Genomic DNA, 19077 nt, shown 5'->3' with positions numbered 1-19077 from the left:
CAAAGATTTCAACATTCCTGTAAGCATCTATTTCCCTGCAGACATCAGAGGACCATTTACCTTGAACAGAGGAATGTTCAGTAGCCCAGGGATCTGGAAAGCCTGATTCTGCAACGTATGCATTCAGACTGGTTAAAAATATATGACAGGGTAGCTTTAAAGCGGAGCTCCAGGTTCCTTAAGGAAACATTTTAAGTCAGCAGCTACAAATACTGTAGCTGCTGACTTTTAATATTAGGACCTGTCCTGGAATCCAGCGGTGTCTTCACCCCAGCAGTTTTTAAAAAAAAAACGGCTCTCAGTTGCTGCTACCGCCATTTCTTACAAGGGAAACCGGCAGTGAAGCCTTGCGGCTTCACACTCGGCTCCCTACTGCACATGCGTGAAGCGCGCTGCGCTTTGTGAATGGACCAGAGGCGGGGAAAGGAGGAGGGGGCCGAACTTCCGGCGAACTTCGCTGCAGTGATGTCACTCAGAAAAACAGGTGCCAAATGTGGCAGCGGAGGGGGAGAGGAAGCAAACGAGTGGGGGTTCCCCTTTGGGGTGGAGCTCTGCTTTAAGTTAATCAAATGTCATAATTAATACTAACTTGCATTTGTCTGAGACTTTGAAATGGGTTTAGATACATGTGCTTTTTAACCATGTCTCTTTGGAAATTATTTACAACATTCACAGCTTTAATCTATATCTACAGGTTCGCACGTACATTTACTACACTTTTGCTGGACAACATTCATCCATGATAAAAGGCATATTTGCTGACATTTGCCAACATCTGTTCTACAAGGAGAGGTTACTGTAATCTTCACTTTGTTTCCATTTGGCAAATGTTACAATCCCTGGACATATGTTGGATTATGCTAAACACTTTCTAACCTGGCATGAGATGTAATTGCATTTCTACCCATAAAAATCAGTGTCCAAATTGCTTTTTTGTTATTGCACACTTTCAGCAGTTGGAGATCAGTTTTCATTTTCTTCATGAAAAATATTTATACAAACACGGCATGGCTCACCTTGAATTCCGCCACCCCAAGACACCAGATGTGTGTGTAGTGAAAGGAAACAGTTTCTCTAGGGTTTCTAATATAATATTTGGTATTAAATAAAATATCATTCATGTCTTTTAGAATAAAGGCTAACAATGCCGTAAGTAAAAATAAAGCAACGTATCAGCACTATGGAGAGCTCCAGCTGGTAGTCTTGCTAATCTTAAACTGGCCATACACTAGAGCAAAGGTGTCAATCACAAGACCCGCGGGCCGAATCCGAGCCATTTCATGTGGCCCTCGCACCTCTACTGCAGCTGCAGGATAGCTCCAGCCCTTCTCTGGTCCTCCTCCAGACCCTTACTTTCTGCTTTCAAGCAATGCATCCATCTTCTTCCCAGCAGCAGCATAAAGTAAGGGGGTACTGTGTGTAAGGGAGAGTGGGGGACTCAATTTCTGATGGTGGGGTGACTCTTGACATCCAATGTAAGGGGAGGGGATGCGCTAGACATGTAATCTTATAGATACAACTGACCCTTTTGTGGGCAATCATAATACTGATGTGGCCCACAATGAAACTGAGTTTGACACCCTTGCACTAGAGGATTTTTGATCAATTATTCACACAGAAATTCTCATAAGTACACTTAATGACTTTGATGAATGTTGTTTGTAAGTACTTCAAAAACAATACTTTTAACATTAGATTTTGGAGTGAATGGACTAAAAAAAAAATGTATTGTTTGAAATTAATTTGTTTGAGAAAAAAACGTCCATCCTGTTCCTCACATTTTCTTGTCACTGTAGTCCAAAATGAATGATGATTTGAATACACTAGCCGAAAATCAAAACAAAAATCTACTCTGTGGCCAGCATAACACCTTACAAAAACCAAGGTAATGCGCTATAAAAATGCACCAGCTAATGTTCAGCTGTATGTCTTCTGAAAATACTTCTGTGCCTCAAAGTAGGGTTGTCCCAATTCCACTTTTTTAACACCGAGTACAAGTACTGATACAGTGGCACTAATATGCAGCACTGATGATGCTTGGACTGTCAGTAGTTTTTTTTTACAACAATTTTTTTTTTTACCATGCTTTCTTTTTCTCTTTTTTTGGGTAGTGGACGGTGTCAGGTTTGTTTTTTTATTAAAAAAAATATTATTCTTACAATTTAATCTTTTCAATATTTATTTATTACAATTCTCTTTTTTTTAGCACTGTTGGGGGTGGCTTTGGTGAGATGTTAAGAGTCTTAACGGAACCCTGACATTTCCCTTTTGAGACAGGGAAAGGAACTAAGGACAGAGATTCCCCAGTCGCTTTCTCTGCAGCCTCAGCTGCACTGAAGATAAAAAGGACAGGAGACAGCGGCTCCTCTCCATTCATAAACTGAAGCATCTTAAACACAGTTTACGATAATCAGTGACAGTTATGAATGAACAGAGACATTGATCACTCATAACTGTCACTCAGAAAAGGAAGGAGCCAGTAAATGACATATTTACCTGCTCCTTCCTTCGCTCTCCATCCTAACAGATCAAGGACAGTGGGGAAAAGCATGTAGGGGGATTGAGGAGCACAGAAGAGGACCAGAGCATGCAGGGGAACTGGAGCATGGAGGGAGACTGGAGCATGCAGGGGGACCGGAGGAGTACAGAGGGGGACCGGAGGAGTACAGAGGGGGACCGGAGGATGATATAGGGGACAGTCGGGAAGATCGGGTCCAGTGCTGGGGAGGAGTTACAATCACTGATCTCCCTTTATAGATTTCAATAAAGCAGCTGAAAGCGGCGGGAGGGAGAGCAGGAGAGAAGCGACTGTCAGCTGCTTTATTGAAATGTATACAGGGAGCTCAGTGATTGGAACTCCTCCCCAGTGTCGCACGATCACCCCTGACTGTCTAGGTATCGGATTAAGCATCGGAGCATTTGCCTGAGTATAAGTACTCAGGCAAATGCTCAGTATCGGCATCTAGTACTAGTATCGGTATCCGTGCAACCCTACCTAAAAGGTTACATTTGGTCAGCAAAGATAAACATGGGGAATATTTAAAAAAAAAGAGTGGAATATTTTTTGGGACTCAACGTTCATGCAAGGTTCAGAAATATTGGTGTAAGGTTAAAATGTTTTGTAAAATCCATTCAAATGGTAACACAAGAATTCTCAAGGATTTAGTCAATCTGCTAGAAACAACAACTTAACAAATGTCATATTATACAGTTATGCAGTGACCTTTAGTACCAACTCCAAATGAATGTGTAGATGAATACTGCATTATAACAGAGAATCACTGAGAAAGTACATAAAGAATAGCCCGTACCTCCTGTCTAAACTCTGATAACAAACACTCCAAAAATGTCATATAACCAAGGTTGCTTTCAGGATTGCATGAAATAAAACAAAAGCCTTTATTTGACAGTTCTTCCCCCCTCCAGTAGCAAAAACAGAGTGTCATTTATCAGAGAGAGTACAAGTGAATAATGGCACGTAACCTAAACCTGAGTACAGATTCACATTAATGCCCACTTCTGACCCTTTTTTTTTAAGGGTTTTAACCACTTAAGACCCGGACCATTATGCAAGTAAAAGGACCTGGCAAGTTTTTGCTATTCGGCACTGTGTCGCTTTAAATAAAAATTGCGCGTTCGTGCCATGTGGCTCCCAAACAAAATTGGCGTCCTTTTTTTTCCCCACAAATAGAGCTTTATTTTGGTGGTATTTGATCACCTCTGGGTTTTTTATTTTTTGAAAAAAAAATATATATATTTTTTACTTTTTGCTATAATAAATATCCCCAAAAAATATCGAAAAAAATAATTCCCCTCAGTTTAGGCCAATACGTATTCTTCTACATATTTTTGGTAAAAAAAAAAAAAAATCACAATAAGCATTTATTGATTGGTTTGCGCAAAAGTTATAGCGTTTACAAAATAGGGGATAGTTTTATGGCATTTTTATTAATACATTTTTTTTTTACTACTAATGGCGGTGATCAGCGATTTTTTTCATGACTGCGACATTATGGTGGACACATCGGACAATTTTGACAAATTTTTGTGACCATTGTCATTTCGCAGCGAAAAAGTGCTATAAAAATGCACTGACTACTGTGAAAATGACAATGGCAGTGAAGTGGTTAACCACTAGGTGGCGCTAAGGGGTTATGTGTGCCCTAAGGGAGTGATACTTACTGGCTGTAGGCGTGACGTCACTGATCGTCATTCCCTATATCAGGGAACAGACGATCAGTGTCACTGTCATAGTGAAGAACAGGGAAGGTGTGTTTACACACACCTCTCCCCGTTCTTCAGCTCATGTGACCAATCGTGGGACACCGGCGGCGATCGGGTCCCGAGGTCACGGAGCTTCGGACCCGGTCACATGCGTGACCCACGGCTGGGCTCTTAAAGGTGACGTACCTGTACGTGCCTGTGCGTAGCCGTGCCATTCTGCCAAAGTATATAGTCGGTGGGGGGTCCTTAAGTGGTGAAGAAATCCATACGAGGCTTGTAAAATATGAGGCTCTTCAGTATAGTTTTTATGAGCCAAGTTAAAATGGAACTTCAGTCATTTTTTCATCTTATCTATTAAATCATCTGCCCTTGTTGTTTTAACTTTGGATAGTAAAACATTTTTTTTCTGCCAGTAAATATCCAGCCCACTTCCTGTTTCTTGTCTGGTAAAAAGTCTAGGCTTATGACATCATGCACAGCTCTCTCACTCACTCTCCTGTCAGTTTGCCAGGAAGGGAGGGGGGTGAGTCATAAAGGGGCCAATGAGAGCTGCAGAGATGGAGGTGTGCCTTTGTGTGTCTGTGTAAATCCAGGAAGTGAACAGGCAGCAGCTTCAGCTGCCCACAGTTAAAATGGAAGCAGCCACACACAAAGGAGGGAGATTTCTGCAGAATATTTGGCAAGTACAAAATCACAATTTATATAACAAAATTTGCATGTAGCCCAGCTCCAGCCAAAATGATTAATTTCGTTTTGATCATGGCAGGCAAAAGTTATTGCTCTAAGAACTGATGAGAAAGATTTCTAATGGCAACACAAACCAATTTTTTTTTAGTAAAGTGAAGGAGGGTTAAAACCTCTCACGTTGTTTTTATTGCGGTCTGTGCCTTTCAGTGCCAGTACCACCCATATCCCTAAAGCCTGGTATACACTTCAATATACACCTTTATTCCGTTCAACTCAGCAGGCTCAATGGAAAATAAAACTGAGAAGCTAGCTGTACTAACCAACTAGCTGATGTTAATACATCAATCTCCACACTGAGCTATTGTGACCCCCCCTCCGCCAAAACACACTGGTCAGCGCTTGCAGCCATTGGCTGCAAGCGCTGACTGGATGCAAAAATGTGTAGAGAAAAACCGGGACGGCCGCACTCCAAAAATAAAAATTTGTTCCTTTTAATAAAAACTGGTCACAACATGAATATGTCACAGCAAAAAATCAGGAAAAGAGCCAACGCGTTTCACACTATCATACAGTGCTTATTCATAGCTACTGGATGCAGATCAGCTGTTATTTTCCCAACATGCCGTTTGACAGAAGTGGGATGTTCGGCCGGCTTCTGTCAGACAGGCTGCTGTACACACAGACCGAATGTCTGTTGAAACAGCCGATATTTGGCCTGTGTATGCCAAGGTTTATTTCTTGTACAAATGTCACAGGGACGGAAAGTAAAATAAAATATTTGCAATAAAATCACAGACAGAAACAAACCTGACAGAAATTTTAAAACTTCCCTGCTCTATCCAGAACTTCTGCAGCATACAGTCCTTTGATATGAAGGCTGCCTTAGTTTTCTTGCCATCTTGATCTTGCCAGAAATGTAGAGTCCTTGTCACTTTCTGTGAGCTGTACAGAAGAAAACCTTCCTTGCTAGCTATCTCCTGTAAACTACTAATTTGTCTTGCCACTTCCAATCTCCATGTAATCAAGATGAAGAGATACAGACATGTTTCTTGTCCATATCAGGAGAGTAGGCTAGGGTGACAACCTAAACCTCCTTAGATTAGTAAAGGAGTGACCAGGCCACCCAGGAACAGGAAGTGTGTGATTTGCAAAATTAGGTAAAAATAAAAACAAATTAAACTTGAAAAAATAAAACCAATGCAGCTACCCCACCAAACATTAGTAATCTTCAATGTATTACATTTCAGTTTTTTTTTGTTTAGATATACTTTAAAAACCTCATCCTACCTGGAGGATCTGGAAGTTTAAAGTCCAGGTCAATGAGATCACCCTCAGCAGTTTGGATGGGTTGTCTGCCAGCTTCTGGAGCATCATCTCCACTATCAAACTCAAATTTTTCCCCCTCGTCTTCTTCTTCATCTTGGGCACATTTTAAGTCATTTTCAAAAACTATGAAGTAAAAATACAAACAAAAAAAACAATTTTACATATCCAAGAAATAAATCAAAGAGTCAGCTGTATAGAAGCAAGAATTTGAAAATGACTGCAGTTAAGCCATTACAGGCATCAATGGGTCCCTCATGCCAAAGCAATACAGGATACAGGTTCACAACCCAAAATATATATATATATATATATATATATTTATTAAAAAAAATATATATACAAATGCTTAGGCTTGGTTCACACTGCAGTGACTTGAGATCCGACTTGTGTGGCAAGACATGTGATATGCCATGTTGGTCAATGAGAGCGGTCTTAAAGCGGAGCTCCGCTGTAAAACAAAAACAAAAACTTAAAAGCCAGCAAGCAGCTGCAAATACTGCAGCTGCTGACTTTTAATAAATAGACACTCACCTGTCCTGGAGTCCAGTGACGTTGGTAGCAGAAGACGAGCAATCGGCCATCTCTCTGCTGCCCCCACCACCATCCTCTGTGAGGGAATCAGGAAGTGAATCGTTGTGGCTTCGCTGCCCGATTCCCTACTGCGCATTCGTGAGATGCGCTGTGCCGTCCTCACTGGTCCCCTGCTGTGTTCTGGGAGCCGTGTGTTTCCCAGAACACAACAGGGGGGACGGAAGACGGGAAGTGACGTACTACCCGCAGGTCCCCACAGTGTGTTCCTGGAAGTGGGTGCAAGTACAAGTATCTGCACCCCCCTCCCCTTGAAAGGTGCCAAATGTGACACCGGAGGGGGGAGGGTTCCGATGAGCGGAAGTTCCACTTTAGGGTGGAGCTCCGCTTTAATTAGCACTACTGAAGTTGTTTCGACTTTAGAAAAGGTTCCTGCACTACTTTGATCCAACTTTGACACAACTTCAATGCCACAGAGTGTAAAAAGTCCTTTCAAAGTCACATCAAAATCTTCTCAAAGTCTAACTCCAAAGTTGCCCTGAGTCTGCTTAGTGTTAACCAAGCCTAAGGATTCACTTTTTACAGATGTTCATTATTTTAATGCATACTGTTTTTTATAAAAAGAAAAGAAAGGAGGGCGCACCGACCTTGTGCATTACCACTTAAAATGTATTATTAAAACAGAATAAAAAGCAATGGTCCTACTCACAAGACAATCATAAGTAAGCGCTTTTCAGACAGCTGGACTGGACCTCACGCCACCTGCCAGTAGAACTTCAAACATCTGGCGAAACACCAGAGCGCAGGAGGTTTTGTGTCTTTACTATTTTTTATAGCCAGGGGCCATGCAAACTCGTACACATTTTGTACATAGCACTTGTCTGTTTTCCAGCAGCATAAAGAAAAAATACCATTCATTACAATGTAGCTAGTTCACATTTTTGTGCAAGCTCTGCTACATTAGTAGGACACGCGGCATTTCTGTATATTGTCACACATTAGGCTGGGGCCTTAATATGAATGCTTAGCAGAAGAAGAAAAAAAGTATCATGCATTTTTATAAATTTCAAGCTTATCTGCTCTATGGAGAAATGATATTGTTGAATACTTCTCCGACACATTTATAGCACAAGAACAGTACCTGCATTTATAGCCCTTGTGAAACAAGCCACATGCAGTAACACAAACTCCTAAAAGAGTAAAAGAGCCTGGAAACAGTTCCATTGCATGAAACTTCACAAAAAAAAAATATATATATATGTATATATATATAGCAATAAGATTAAAACAATTCAAATAATACACATCAGTGATTAAAACACTCCAATGGCATTTACCGATTCAGCTAGATTTCAATACTGAATCCAAATATATGAAAAATGTTAACCAACACATACAAGGTAAGACTCGTAGTAGACATGTTCTCATAGCTTGGTTAATTAATAACCCAGGAGGATGCTGGGAGCAAACAATGGAAGAAAATATTACCATTGCTATTTTTGCTGTTTATATATTTTTGTTTTTCTTTTAAATTTTTGTGAAGGGTCCCAGTGGCATTAAAGTACTGTATAACTAAACACTTTGTAAAGTGGAGTTCCACCCAAAAATGGAACTTCCGCTTTTCTGAATCCTCCCCCCCTCCGGTGTGACATTTGTCTAATACAGGTATTTTGCGCCCACTTCCGGGCATAGAGAACCGAGCCACCCATGGGTATCTACGCCACTTCCGGCGCCTCCTCTCCCCCCCCCCACACTGTCTTCTGGGAGACACACAGGTCCCAGAAGACAGCAGGGACCACTGGGGTCGTGCATGCGCAGTAGAAAACCAGGAAATGAAAAAAATCAGAGAAACTCCGCTTTAAGATGGAATGGAGAAGCAAAGGGATTAGAACACCTGTCAGATTCTGTATTGCTGTCTGTGCCCCCTCTAGGGAGATTTCCCCTCTATGTTTGTCCTGTTTACCATTATCATCTAGAATAAAAGTGAAAGAAAATGTTGAGCTATCACCAGAACAGGAAGAGGGTAAATCTGGTGACTACAAGGGATTTCCTCACTTTGGAGAGATTTCTCCTCACTTCCTGTTTTGACTATGAAAACGGGAAATCAAGGGAAACTCTCCATTTGTATGTAGGTAGGAAAACAAATCTGGCAGGGTTTATAACCCCCCTTTTATCTATCAAACATGAAAAAAGAAGTTCTGCCTTTACTTCTACTTCAAGGTTTTGCTACAAAGAAGATTCTGCAATCCTAGTACAGCACTGCATAACCAAAAATGCCATCTGCTCTCCCATAATTGGGCTTGCTGTAATTGGGCAAGAGGCCCACATCATTTAGAATTAGCTTTGACATTGCACAATCATACAGTCATTTGTAACTAGGTCTGTCATGACCCTGAGAACTCTGTAGCAACTTCCGAATGCCCTTCAAAAGTAACAGACGCCATTAATATATATGGGTAACTAGTTATAAGAAGCTGCTATTTGTAGTACATAGACTCGCACATGTTTACTGTGCCTGCAAGACAGCAGATAAAAGGGATACAGTGAGGGGAAAAATGTATTTGATTCCCTGCTGATTTTGTACGTTTACCCACTGACAAAGAAATGATCAGTCTATAATGTTAATGGTTGGTTTATTTTAACAGTGAGAGACAGAATACCAACACAAATATCTAGAAAAACGCATTTCAAAAAAGTTATAAATCGATTTGCATTTTAATGAGTGAAATAAGTATTTGACCCCTTCACAAAACATGACTTAGTACAAAACCCTTGTTGCCAATCACGGAGGTCAGATGTTTCTTGTAGTTGGCCACCGGGTTTGCAAACATCTCAGGAGGGATTTTGTCCCACTTCTCGGAGTAAGGTATATGTAAATCCAAATCACTAAAATCTTATATATGCTTTAACATCTTAATGTAATTTCAAATTTTCATTATTTTCACATTTGCAACTTTCATTAAAATAATATCCGATGATCCTGCAATTCAGATCCTTGTTCAAGGATTCCTGTTATAGGTCGACTACAAGAGGCTTCTTCAACACACATTTACAGGCATAGTCCAATTTCTGTCAACATCAAGAAACCCACCTTAAAGCGGAGTTCAGGCCACAAATTCACTTTTTAAATATAAATACCCCTGTAATACACAAGCTTAATGTATTCTAGTAAAGTTAGTCTGTAAACTAAGGTCCGTTTTGTTGGGTTGTTACAGCATTTAGACACTTTATAAAATAGAAATTGACTGGGGCCATCTTAAGTGTGGGCATCATGAAGCCAGACTGTATGACTTCCTGGATTTCAGCCTTGCAGATCTCGCACATGCTCAGTGCTGCACAAGCAATGTAATAGTTTTCAGATCAGGTTTCAGCACCTGTACTGTCCAAGTCACATGATTCTTCAAGACTGGGGAGTGCACAGACTCCTGGAAAGTTACACCCACTACATTCCCAGGAGTCTGTGTGGTGAAGCTTAAGCACCTAGGTGCAGGAAGAGGGAAGATTAACTATTCTGCCTAGCAACAACACTTTAAAGGCATCTAAAAAAAAAAAAAAAAAATCTTAAAGGACTAATGAATTTTTTTTAAAACTACTGATGTAATGTTATATTTATGGGTGGAACTCCACTTTAAGAAACACACAGCTGTCACTGCATGTAGACTGAAAATGGCTGTAAAAAGGCTTCAAGCGGCACGAAGATGCAGCAAAGTATAAAAGTATTTTAATATTATAAGAATAGTATTAGTTCATGATGCAGAGTGCTTTACTAAAGGAAATGCAATTTGTTTAGGGTTTGCATTAACATTAGAATGTATCTAAAGCCCCATACACACTATTAGATTTTCTGCAGATCTTTGTCTTCAGATTTACCAAAACCATGTAGTGCAAAGGCCTGCCTGATTGCATACAAATTGAAACGCTTATGGTTTGACCTCATATTATATGGTTTTGGTAAATCTGAAGACAAAAATCTGCAGAAAATAGTGAGTGGGGCTTAAAGCCAAAGCTTTTTTTTTTTTTTTTTTGTTTTTAAACAAAGTTTTTAGATATAGTGGTGAGGGTTAAGAACCCATGTCAGGTTTTTATTGCCGTCTGATTCCTCACTAGGAAAATTCACCTTTTCTATTACTCCTGGGAACCATTGTCAGTAAGACTGCAAGGGAAAGTCCAACATTTTAAAGATGTATAGCCAGAGCTATTTTGGCTAAACTTCTGGGGATCACAGCAGTGTAGTTCCTTCTGCACTCCTGTGATCTATTTTCAGCCAACAGCGGGCTAAATTCCACTGTTGACTGACATCACTCGGAAAAATCCACACAGATGCCTTGACTGGCAGAGCGAGCCACTGAGAGCCTAAGCCAGAAACTCCCACCCTCTCCATAGCCCGGTGCTCCAGTGAGCACTGGAAGAGCAGAATAGAGAGCCGGTGACTACAGTTACCGACTCTCTGCTCACTAAAGGCTGAGAACTGAGTGATCAGCGATGTTTGATCGCTTAGTTCTCAGTCTTAGAGCCGGTGGGAGACAAATCCAGGATTGGGTTGATGCTTCATCCATTTAGGTGAGTATATATGTTTGTTTTTTTATAAGCTGTACTTCTCTTTTAAGTTATCATCATAAATAAGATTAGTGCTGTGCCCGTATCTGCTCCCGCATCTTGTACTTACAGGAGACTCTGAGAGCAGTAGGAGACATTGGCTACTGCTGCTGTCAGACAAGTCCTAATGTAAAGAAGCAGGGCTTTGGCTGAGCCACTCTGCGTGCGATTATGGATACACACATCCCAGCTCGGGAGCATGCCTGTACCAGTGCCCCTACAGCAGCCGACTTGCTATGGGGGCACTCGCAAGAAGAGTAGGAAGGCAAAGTGCCAGCGGGGGGAAGCCAGAAGAGAAGGTAAGAGACTACTCTGTGCAATACTATCGCATGGAGCAGGCAATGTAATATGTTTTTTTTTTTTTTTAATAAAAAAAAAAAAAATCAGCCTTTACAATTCCTTTAAAAGCGTCAGTTAGCCGTATTGCTTCATCATCTTGTTTGTCATTCTAAATTTATCAGGGCAGGAATTAATTATGTCCTTCTTCAAAAAGTAACTCTAGACAAAATCATGTTTTGTTTAAGTTAGAATAGGGAAGGGTTGTATGTGGCCTGCTGTTTCCGGCATGGCCGCATACAAGTCAATGAGGGTTCACTGGTTACAGGGATAGCCAGCACCAAACAGGATTTCTGCCCAAGTTGAAGAAAAGAATGAACAGTGCACTGATCTACTACAGAGGTACTGTACATTAGAAGCGGAGGTGGAGAGCGTTAATGCAGGTTAAATCAGCCAGGGGTGATTTACAGGACTTTAATATAAAAGTACAATTTTCCTTCAAAAATGCACTTATCCTTTAACTGACTGGGGTTTCACTATATACAATTAGAGCATTGATGTATAATAAATTCTATAATATATACATTCCAGATTGATAAATATAATTAAAAGTGGACAAAAGAGAATTGTGGCAGCATAATATTAAAAAGGAACTGGAAAAAAAAATGTCCCTTTTTCAATCTAACTTCTATTGAAGCAAACAACTGATGTGTATTTGTCAAAGATGTGTTGTGTAGCCTGCCATTTAAATAATCTTTCCTTTTTATGAAGGCCTCAGAGGGTGTCATGCAGCAATGACAAGGGACCTTTGATGAGAACAATTCATATTCTGTCTTCAGCCTTTTCCACAATGCTGCCCCCTCATATCATCCTGCTCCAGCGTTTTCTCTTCTGCTCTAGTAAAAGACATCACTTGTGAACAATGGCCTACCAAGCAAAGCCTAAAGTCTTGTGCTGAAATGAGCGGCCAGAAAACACCATTGAAAAACAAGCAGACTTTTACATTTAACTGGCTCTAGAACAACAAAAATTGTATGGAAGTTAGAGCTAAACACATACAATGATACAAGACATCTAACTAATAAACACTTCATGAACATGCTTCCATTGATGCAAATCGGGGAAAGGTCAAAGCTAGGCCCCAACAGTCATGGTTACTTAGAATGAACAGTAAAAGCAGAGTGCATAGTTCTAGAGTTCTAGGGCTGAGCTCTAGCCTTACCTTCAGCCTTGCACAGTTGTACACTCTCCTCTCCTGTACTCAAAGTGCTTAGTCTGACTTCACCACTTCTCACAATGTGCATTGGAAGCTACAGCAAGCCACGTAAAGCCCACCTCATTTCCTGGCTGGAGGACATTCAGCATCATTCTAGCACGTTCCTCTCTCCATGACTACTGTCCATTGCTTACACCATTTCATTCATTGGATTTTAGTGGCTTCAGTCATGAAGGCTTAGCATCACATATGGACATTATCTAGGACAGTCTTCATGCAAATGCAACTTGCGTAAGAATGCCTACCCTTTCAGACTGAAATCCACCATCAGTTCATACTGAGCTGCGGGAATTAAGCCTTGCGAGTTCAACTGAAATCACACGATTTCACTCCCACGTGTCAGTCTCAATTTCGGATGCAATTTCAGAGACATCTTTGCAGGGTTCTGCACAGATGTCACTGTAAATTGCAGCCTGAAATCGCAAAAAGTAGTACAGAAAAGATTGAACAGTGCACTGATCTACTACAGAGGTACATTAGAAGCTGAGGTGGAGAACGTTAATGTGGGTTAATTCAGCCAGGGGTGATTTACAGGACTTTAATATAAAAATACAATTTTCTTTCAAAAATGCACTTATCCTTTACTTAACCCATTACTTCTCTGCATCAAAATCACGAGACGCCACAGTATCAAGGCAGAGTGCTGTGAGGTTTGGCCTGTAATCCCCCCCCCCCCCCCCCCGCAGACTCACCCACCAGTTGTGATCAGCCTACATTGTATAGAGAAGCACAGAGACCCAATGAGGACATTACTGGGTCTAAAATAAGGTATGTAATGGAAACTGAATGGTTATATTAAAAAAATAATAATAATAATAATAATAATAATAATAATTTGTTAGCATGTTGATGAAGAGAAGGGTGGAACCAGTGAGGGCAAAATATGATCAGATTAACCTTTAGCTTTAAACATGCGGTTACAGTGAATATCTCCTAAACTGCACGTTTAGGCGATATTCCCGGTACCTACAGGTAAGCCTTATATATATATATATATATATAAATATATACGGTATATATACGCATGTATATATATTGTAAGATGGGGGTTGTTAGCTCTCGTGGTAGATGCGTTTTTCCAGTGATTCAAGCCAGTCAGGAACTATATTTAAGGACATGGTAGCCCATTTTTATTAAAAGGAAACAAAATAAAAGTCTAAACAAAGGTTTCCCACGCAGGGGGTTCTTCTTCATCAAATACACAGAACAGAAAATGCTAGCCCACCTGGCTCTCTGTAGCAGTATCTGTAGCAGTACTTCTGCACTTTATCCTGGTCACCTAGACCAGCGGACTCCTCAAAGTAGACAGCTTCCCTTTAGCATCTAAAGCTCTGCCTCTTGCAGTCACCAAAGGTCTGGCTGTCTCCTACAGCCTCTCTGACTTCTGGAGACATCCTGTCTCTTAGTGTGGAGCTGTCTCCAACTGGGAGCCATGAGGTCTTCCCACATTCTCATTATAAAGGCTGTGCTCACCTGAGCACACACCCTGCTGGTCATCCATAAAATCTGGATACAGTGTTTGAGATCCCAGACACTGTAGAATCTCCAAACTACAGAGCCCCATGTCAAAATACCAAAACCTGGAGAAAGCTGCAAAAGCAGTCTTCTCCAGTCCACATCTACGCTCTGTAGTCTTGCACCTTGCAAATGTGCATACCCTATGCATAAATGTGTCCAGCAAACTGTCCCTTTTACCTTGACATTAGCTCCTACTGTCACAATATACACACACACATATAAATACTATAGACAGTACTGTGACACAGGTGTTCCTATTTTAGAGGGGGCATTGAGCACTCTTCCAATTTCAGCAGTGCACATAGTGAATATGGTTCACCAAAGAAAATTACCAACTTGGAGTCAAAGCAAACCAGACAGTTTTTGGTGAGTTCAGATCAGGTACCCCCTCACCCACTCCATCCCCCCCAAAAAAAGAGACATTCCAAAATATGAGAGGAGAGGGGGAGGAGGAGGAAGAAAAGTGGAACATCCCCTTTTGTTAATATCTAATTCTAGCTAGTGTTGGTTATTGACAGAGTAGGGAAGAGTCAAGCCCTGTACACACGATCGGTTTGTCTGATGAAAACAGACCGATGGACCGTTTTCATCTGGAAAACCGATCGTGTGTGGGCCCCATCAGTTTGTTTTCAATCGGTGAAAAAAAAAATAGAACATGTTTTAAAATGTTCCTATGGATAAAAAAAACGATAGAAAAAAAACGATAGAAAAAAAACAATCGTCTGTGTGGAAGTCCATCGGTCAAAAATCCACGCATGCTCAGAATCAAGTCGACGCATTCTCAGAAACATTGAACTTCATTTTTCTCAGCACGTCGTAGTGTTTTACGTCACCGCGTTGGACACGGTCTGATTTTTGACCGATGGTGTGTAGGCAAGACTGATGAAAGTCAGCTTCATCGGATATCTGACGGAAAAAAAACATCAGATTAGATTCCATCAGATACCCGATCGTGTGTACGAGGCTTTAGTCAAGTTTTTAGTCCTGTCTGTGTTGCCATTAGGGAGAGACACCCTTCACTGCCTGTCCTGATGACATTGAGACAAACAATGATGGGGAAGGGGGTCACTGGGACAAAAAGGCAAATACAGCAATACAAACCTGACATTGGCTTTAACTCTCCTTAATGCCTCGTACACACGATCAGATTTTCCAATGGGAATTATATGATGGCAGGCTGTTGTCGGAAATTGTGACGGTTTATATGCTCCATCGGACAATTGTTGTCGGATTTTCCACCAACAAATGTTGGATAGCATGCTTTAAAATTTTCCGACAACAAATATGTGTTGTTGGATTATCCGATCGTGTGTACAGAAGTCCTTTGGAAAAAAATCCAAAGTACAAACACTCATGCTCAGAAGCAACGCTAACCATAACACAACATTAGCAGAAGTTTCCCAAAGGGTGCCGCGAAAGAGCTAAAAAAAAAAAAACATAGTTTTGTGTTTGGCCGACAATTACCGTATTTATCGGCGTATACGGCGCACTTTTTTGCCCAGGGCAAAATCGTGGGTGCGCTATATACGCCGATACCGCTTTCCCGCGCCGAGTTTGAACACTGCGCCGGCATATACCGAGCGCAGTACACTCGTGTATAGTCGGGCAGGCTCGGCTCCTCTCGCGCTCACGTCCTGGACATACAGGACGTGAGCGCGAGAGTAGCCGAGCCTGCCCGACTATACACGAGTGTACTGCGCTCGGTATATGCCGGCGCAGTGTTCAAACTCGGCGCGGGAAAGCGGCGATCGAGCGCGGAGGACGCCGCAGAAGGACGCCGGACCCGACGAAGAGGACACCCGAAGCCGCAGACGGACGCCGGACCCGACGAGGCCACCGATAGACGCCGCGCAAGACACCAAAACTGTAAGTACTAAAATGTTTTTTTACAGGAATGTCGGGTCCACTTTAGGGGTGCGCGCTATACGCCGGAGCGCGCAATACCCCGATAAATACGGCAGTTGCCGTTTGTATGCAAGACAAGTTTATGGCCAACGCCCTTCAGACAAAAGTCCTACGCTTTGTCCGCGGAAAATCCGATCGTGTGTACCAGGCTTTACGCTACTAAATAAATGCACCTTTTTTGCTGTCTCTCCCCATTAGAGACTTCCTGTCCTGGTGACACTTTCTTTGGAACAGGAAAAGAGCAAATCTTACCAATAGGGCCACATACAGCAATAAAAGCCAGACAGATTCCAGCTGTAACCCATTCTATCCAAACCTAAAAGGTTTATTTCAAAACTGGAGTTTACTTAACTCTGCTTTTTGATTCTTGTCTGGGGTGTAAATTGAAAGTGGAATTTCAGGCAAAAAAATAAATAGCCATTTGAAATAAATGTTATAAGCCAGGAGATTTGCAAGTATATTCATCTGGTTCAGCTTATGCAACCCCCTATGAAACCTTTTCACTGAAAAACACATTAGCATTATCATCTTTGGCCAATGATTGGGGAGATTGCCCAGGATGAACTAAAACTGACCCTGGGAGTAGCGATTTAGAGAATATTTCTGGCATTGCAGTATGGTAAATTACAAGCCTGGCTGGGCAGATTTACAAATTGTTTAGCAGATACTTCCATAAACGTACACGTGTAAACGGTTTGCCTAGAGCTCCATTTTAAATAAAAATATATATATTTTTTTTTAGGAGGTTGAAGAGGTTATTTCCCAGTTGTAAATTAGTAGTAAATTGGTAAATACTGTAAAATAAACCTCAGCTAAACTAAAACTACATATCACAAAGGAACACTTACATCTGTTACGCTATTTGCAAACACCACTGGTGAGAAGATTCAGGAAAACCCCACCACACGCAATTACAAGCAGAGTTCAGGAACCCACAGAATACATTTAGAATTGGTTGCTGTGGGTTACTAAACTTTGCTTGGTACTATTTTGCCTCGCTGATTACGCCTGACAGTAAATACCAAAATATAATCTGAGAAACAGAAATAAAATAAGCAATTCCTGTTTTCTGGCAGAAGAAGATACTTAGTCCAGATTAGCAATGCACAAATGTATTAATTCTTTGAGATATTTCAAATAAATATTTAAGCTTTAAATAAATATTCTGTTAGCTCTAGCCACTTAATCTTGTTGCGAGTCCAAAATTACAAAGAGACGTGTTGGTGTATTTAAATAATGAATAAACATTTAGGAGCTTATTTTATACCTTCAGGTGGTGGGGGAGGGAACTCCTCAAAATCTAAATTTTCCAGACTTCCCATCCTCCTGGGCGTTTCAGTATTTCAGCATGAAATGCCATCCTGTCATTAAATAAATGTAGTGGTTATGTCAGATCATGTCATTTATGTCAGAGTATGCATACAAGGTATTCCAAATCGAATAAATTACACAAAAATTGCCATATAACGTAATACAGTACATATAATACATAACAACACTAACAATATAAAACCTATTGATCTACTACAAAAATGCAATCCTGTTGTGGGCTGACAATGCACAACTTTCTTGTGAACTGAGTGGTCTCAGCCCTGCCCACTGTCATTTGCTAAACTACTCAGCCACTCCAATTCTCAAACCTCTACAACATAAACAGGAAGTCTTCAAAAAACACAGGACCGTTCTTTTTATTTTTTGCTAAATAAACAAAAAAATACCGAAAATTTGGGAGGGGAAAAGCGAAAAACATTTTCATAGTGTGTTATAAAATTTTGCAAACAGGTAATTTTTCTCCTTCAGGCATGGTTCACATTGATTCAAATTGGATGTGGGTTTTTCTCACATCCAATTTGCATGCCAGGAGATTGTGACCATCTCTCTCTATGGAGCCAGTTCACATATCTCCAGAGGGGCTTCGGTGCGAATTGCACACGAGTCCAGTGTGCCTTTTGGTCCATTTCAGGTATGAATTAATCCCCAAATTTGGGCTAAAATCGGACCTGGAACAGGGAACGGGGACGCACCAGACCCCTGCTGTGAATCCAGCCTCACTGATGTGCGCTGGGGAGGCTGCACTGATAGGCACTGGTGAGGAGGCACTGATAGGTGACACTGATGAGGGGGCACTGATAAGCTGCACTGGTGGGCACAGATTGGCAGCACTGGTGCCCTGATTATCAGTGTACATGTCCCTTTTACAGAAGCTAGTTATCGGCTCTCTTCTCCTCTCCTCATGCGGTCAGATGATAACCAGATTCTGTTTACATCAGTGATCAGCTGTGATTGAACAAAGCTGATCACATGGTAAAGAGCCGCTGTGATCAGCAGTGTCCTCCAGAGACTGCTATCAGAGTGCGTGTCGCCAAATCCCGAAGCAGGTTCGATCACGGGACGAAATCATATGACGGCTTTCCAGAACTAGCCGGCCACGCTGTAGCCGTCATTCGGCTATAGCGTCATTCGGCTATAGCGTGATCAGCAAGTGGTCAATCACAAGAGCAGCAGTAACTTCACTGCATAGATATTTGGAGGGCAGACCTGATACGTTTGCATACATATATCCTTTTTCCAAATATAAATATACAACCACTTGTCGACCCGCCACACTACATATACTGTGGCAGGGCAACTTATACAGGCACCAGAATGTAACTGTATGTCGCTGCTTTCTTCCGGGTTTAGAGCGCTGCCCCCCACCAGCTAGCATGTCCTGCTGATTGGCCTTTTCCAATCACTGCCCA

The 19077-nt window shown here is 41.4% G+C and overlaps 1 protein-coding gene across 1 annotated transcript in view; it reads right to left on the bottom strand.

Annotated features, from left to right (window-relative positions):
• The window catches only part of ARHGEF10 (Rho guanine nucleotide exchange factor 10), a 212574-nt gene that overhangs the window by 148836 nt on the left and 44661 nt on the right, over positions 1 to 19077 (bottom strand). The window contains exons 2-3 of the mRNA XM_040349804.1: positions 17604 to 17697; positions 6199 to 6360 (exon numbers count right to left, since the gene is read on the bottom strand). Coding sequence (XP_040205738.1) covers positions 6199 to 6360; positions 17604 to 17658 — 217 coding nt within the window. The 5' untranslated portion in view covers positions 17659 to 17697. The remainder of the gene's footprint in view (positions 1 to 6198; positions 6361 to 17603; positions 17698 to 19077) is intronic.

The sequence above is a fragment of the Rana temporaria genome, chromosome 4 (genome assembly GCF_905171775.1).
Source record: "Rana temporaria chromosome 4, aRanTem1.1, whole genome shotgun sequence".
NCBI lineage: Eukaryota > Metazoa > Chordata > Amphibia > Anura > Ranidae > Rana > Rana temporaria.
Note: the sequence above shows the minus strand (reverse complement) of the source record. Positions and strands in the feature narration are given on the sequence as shown.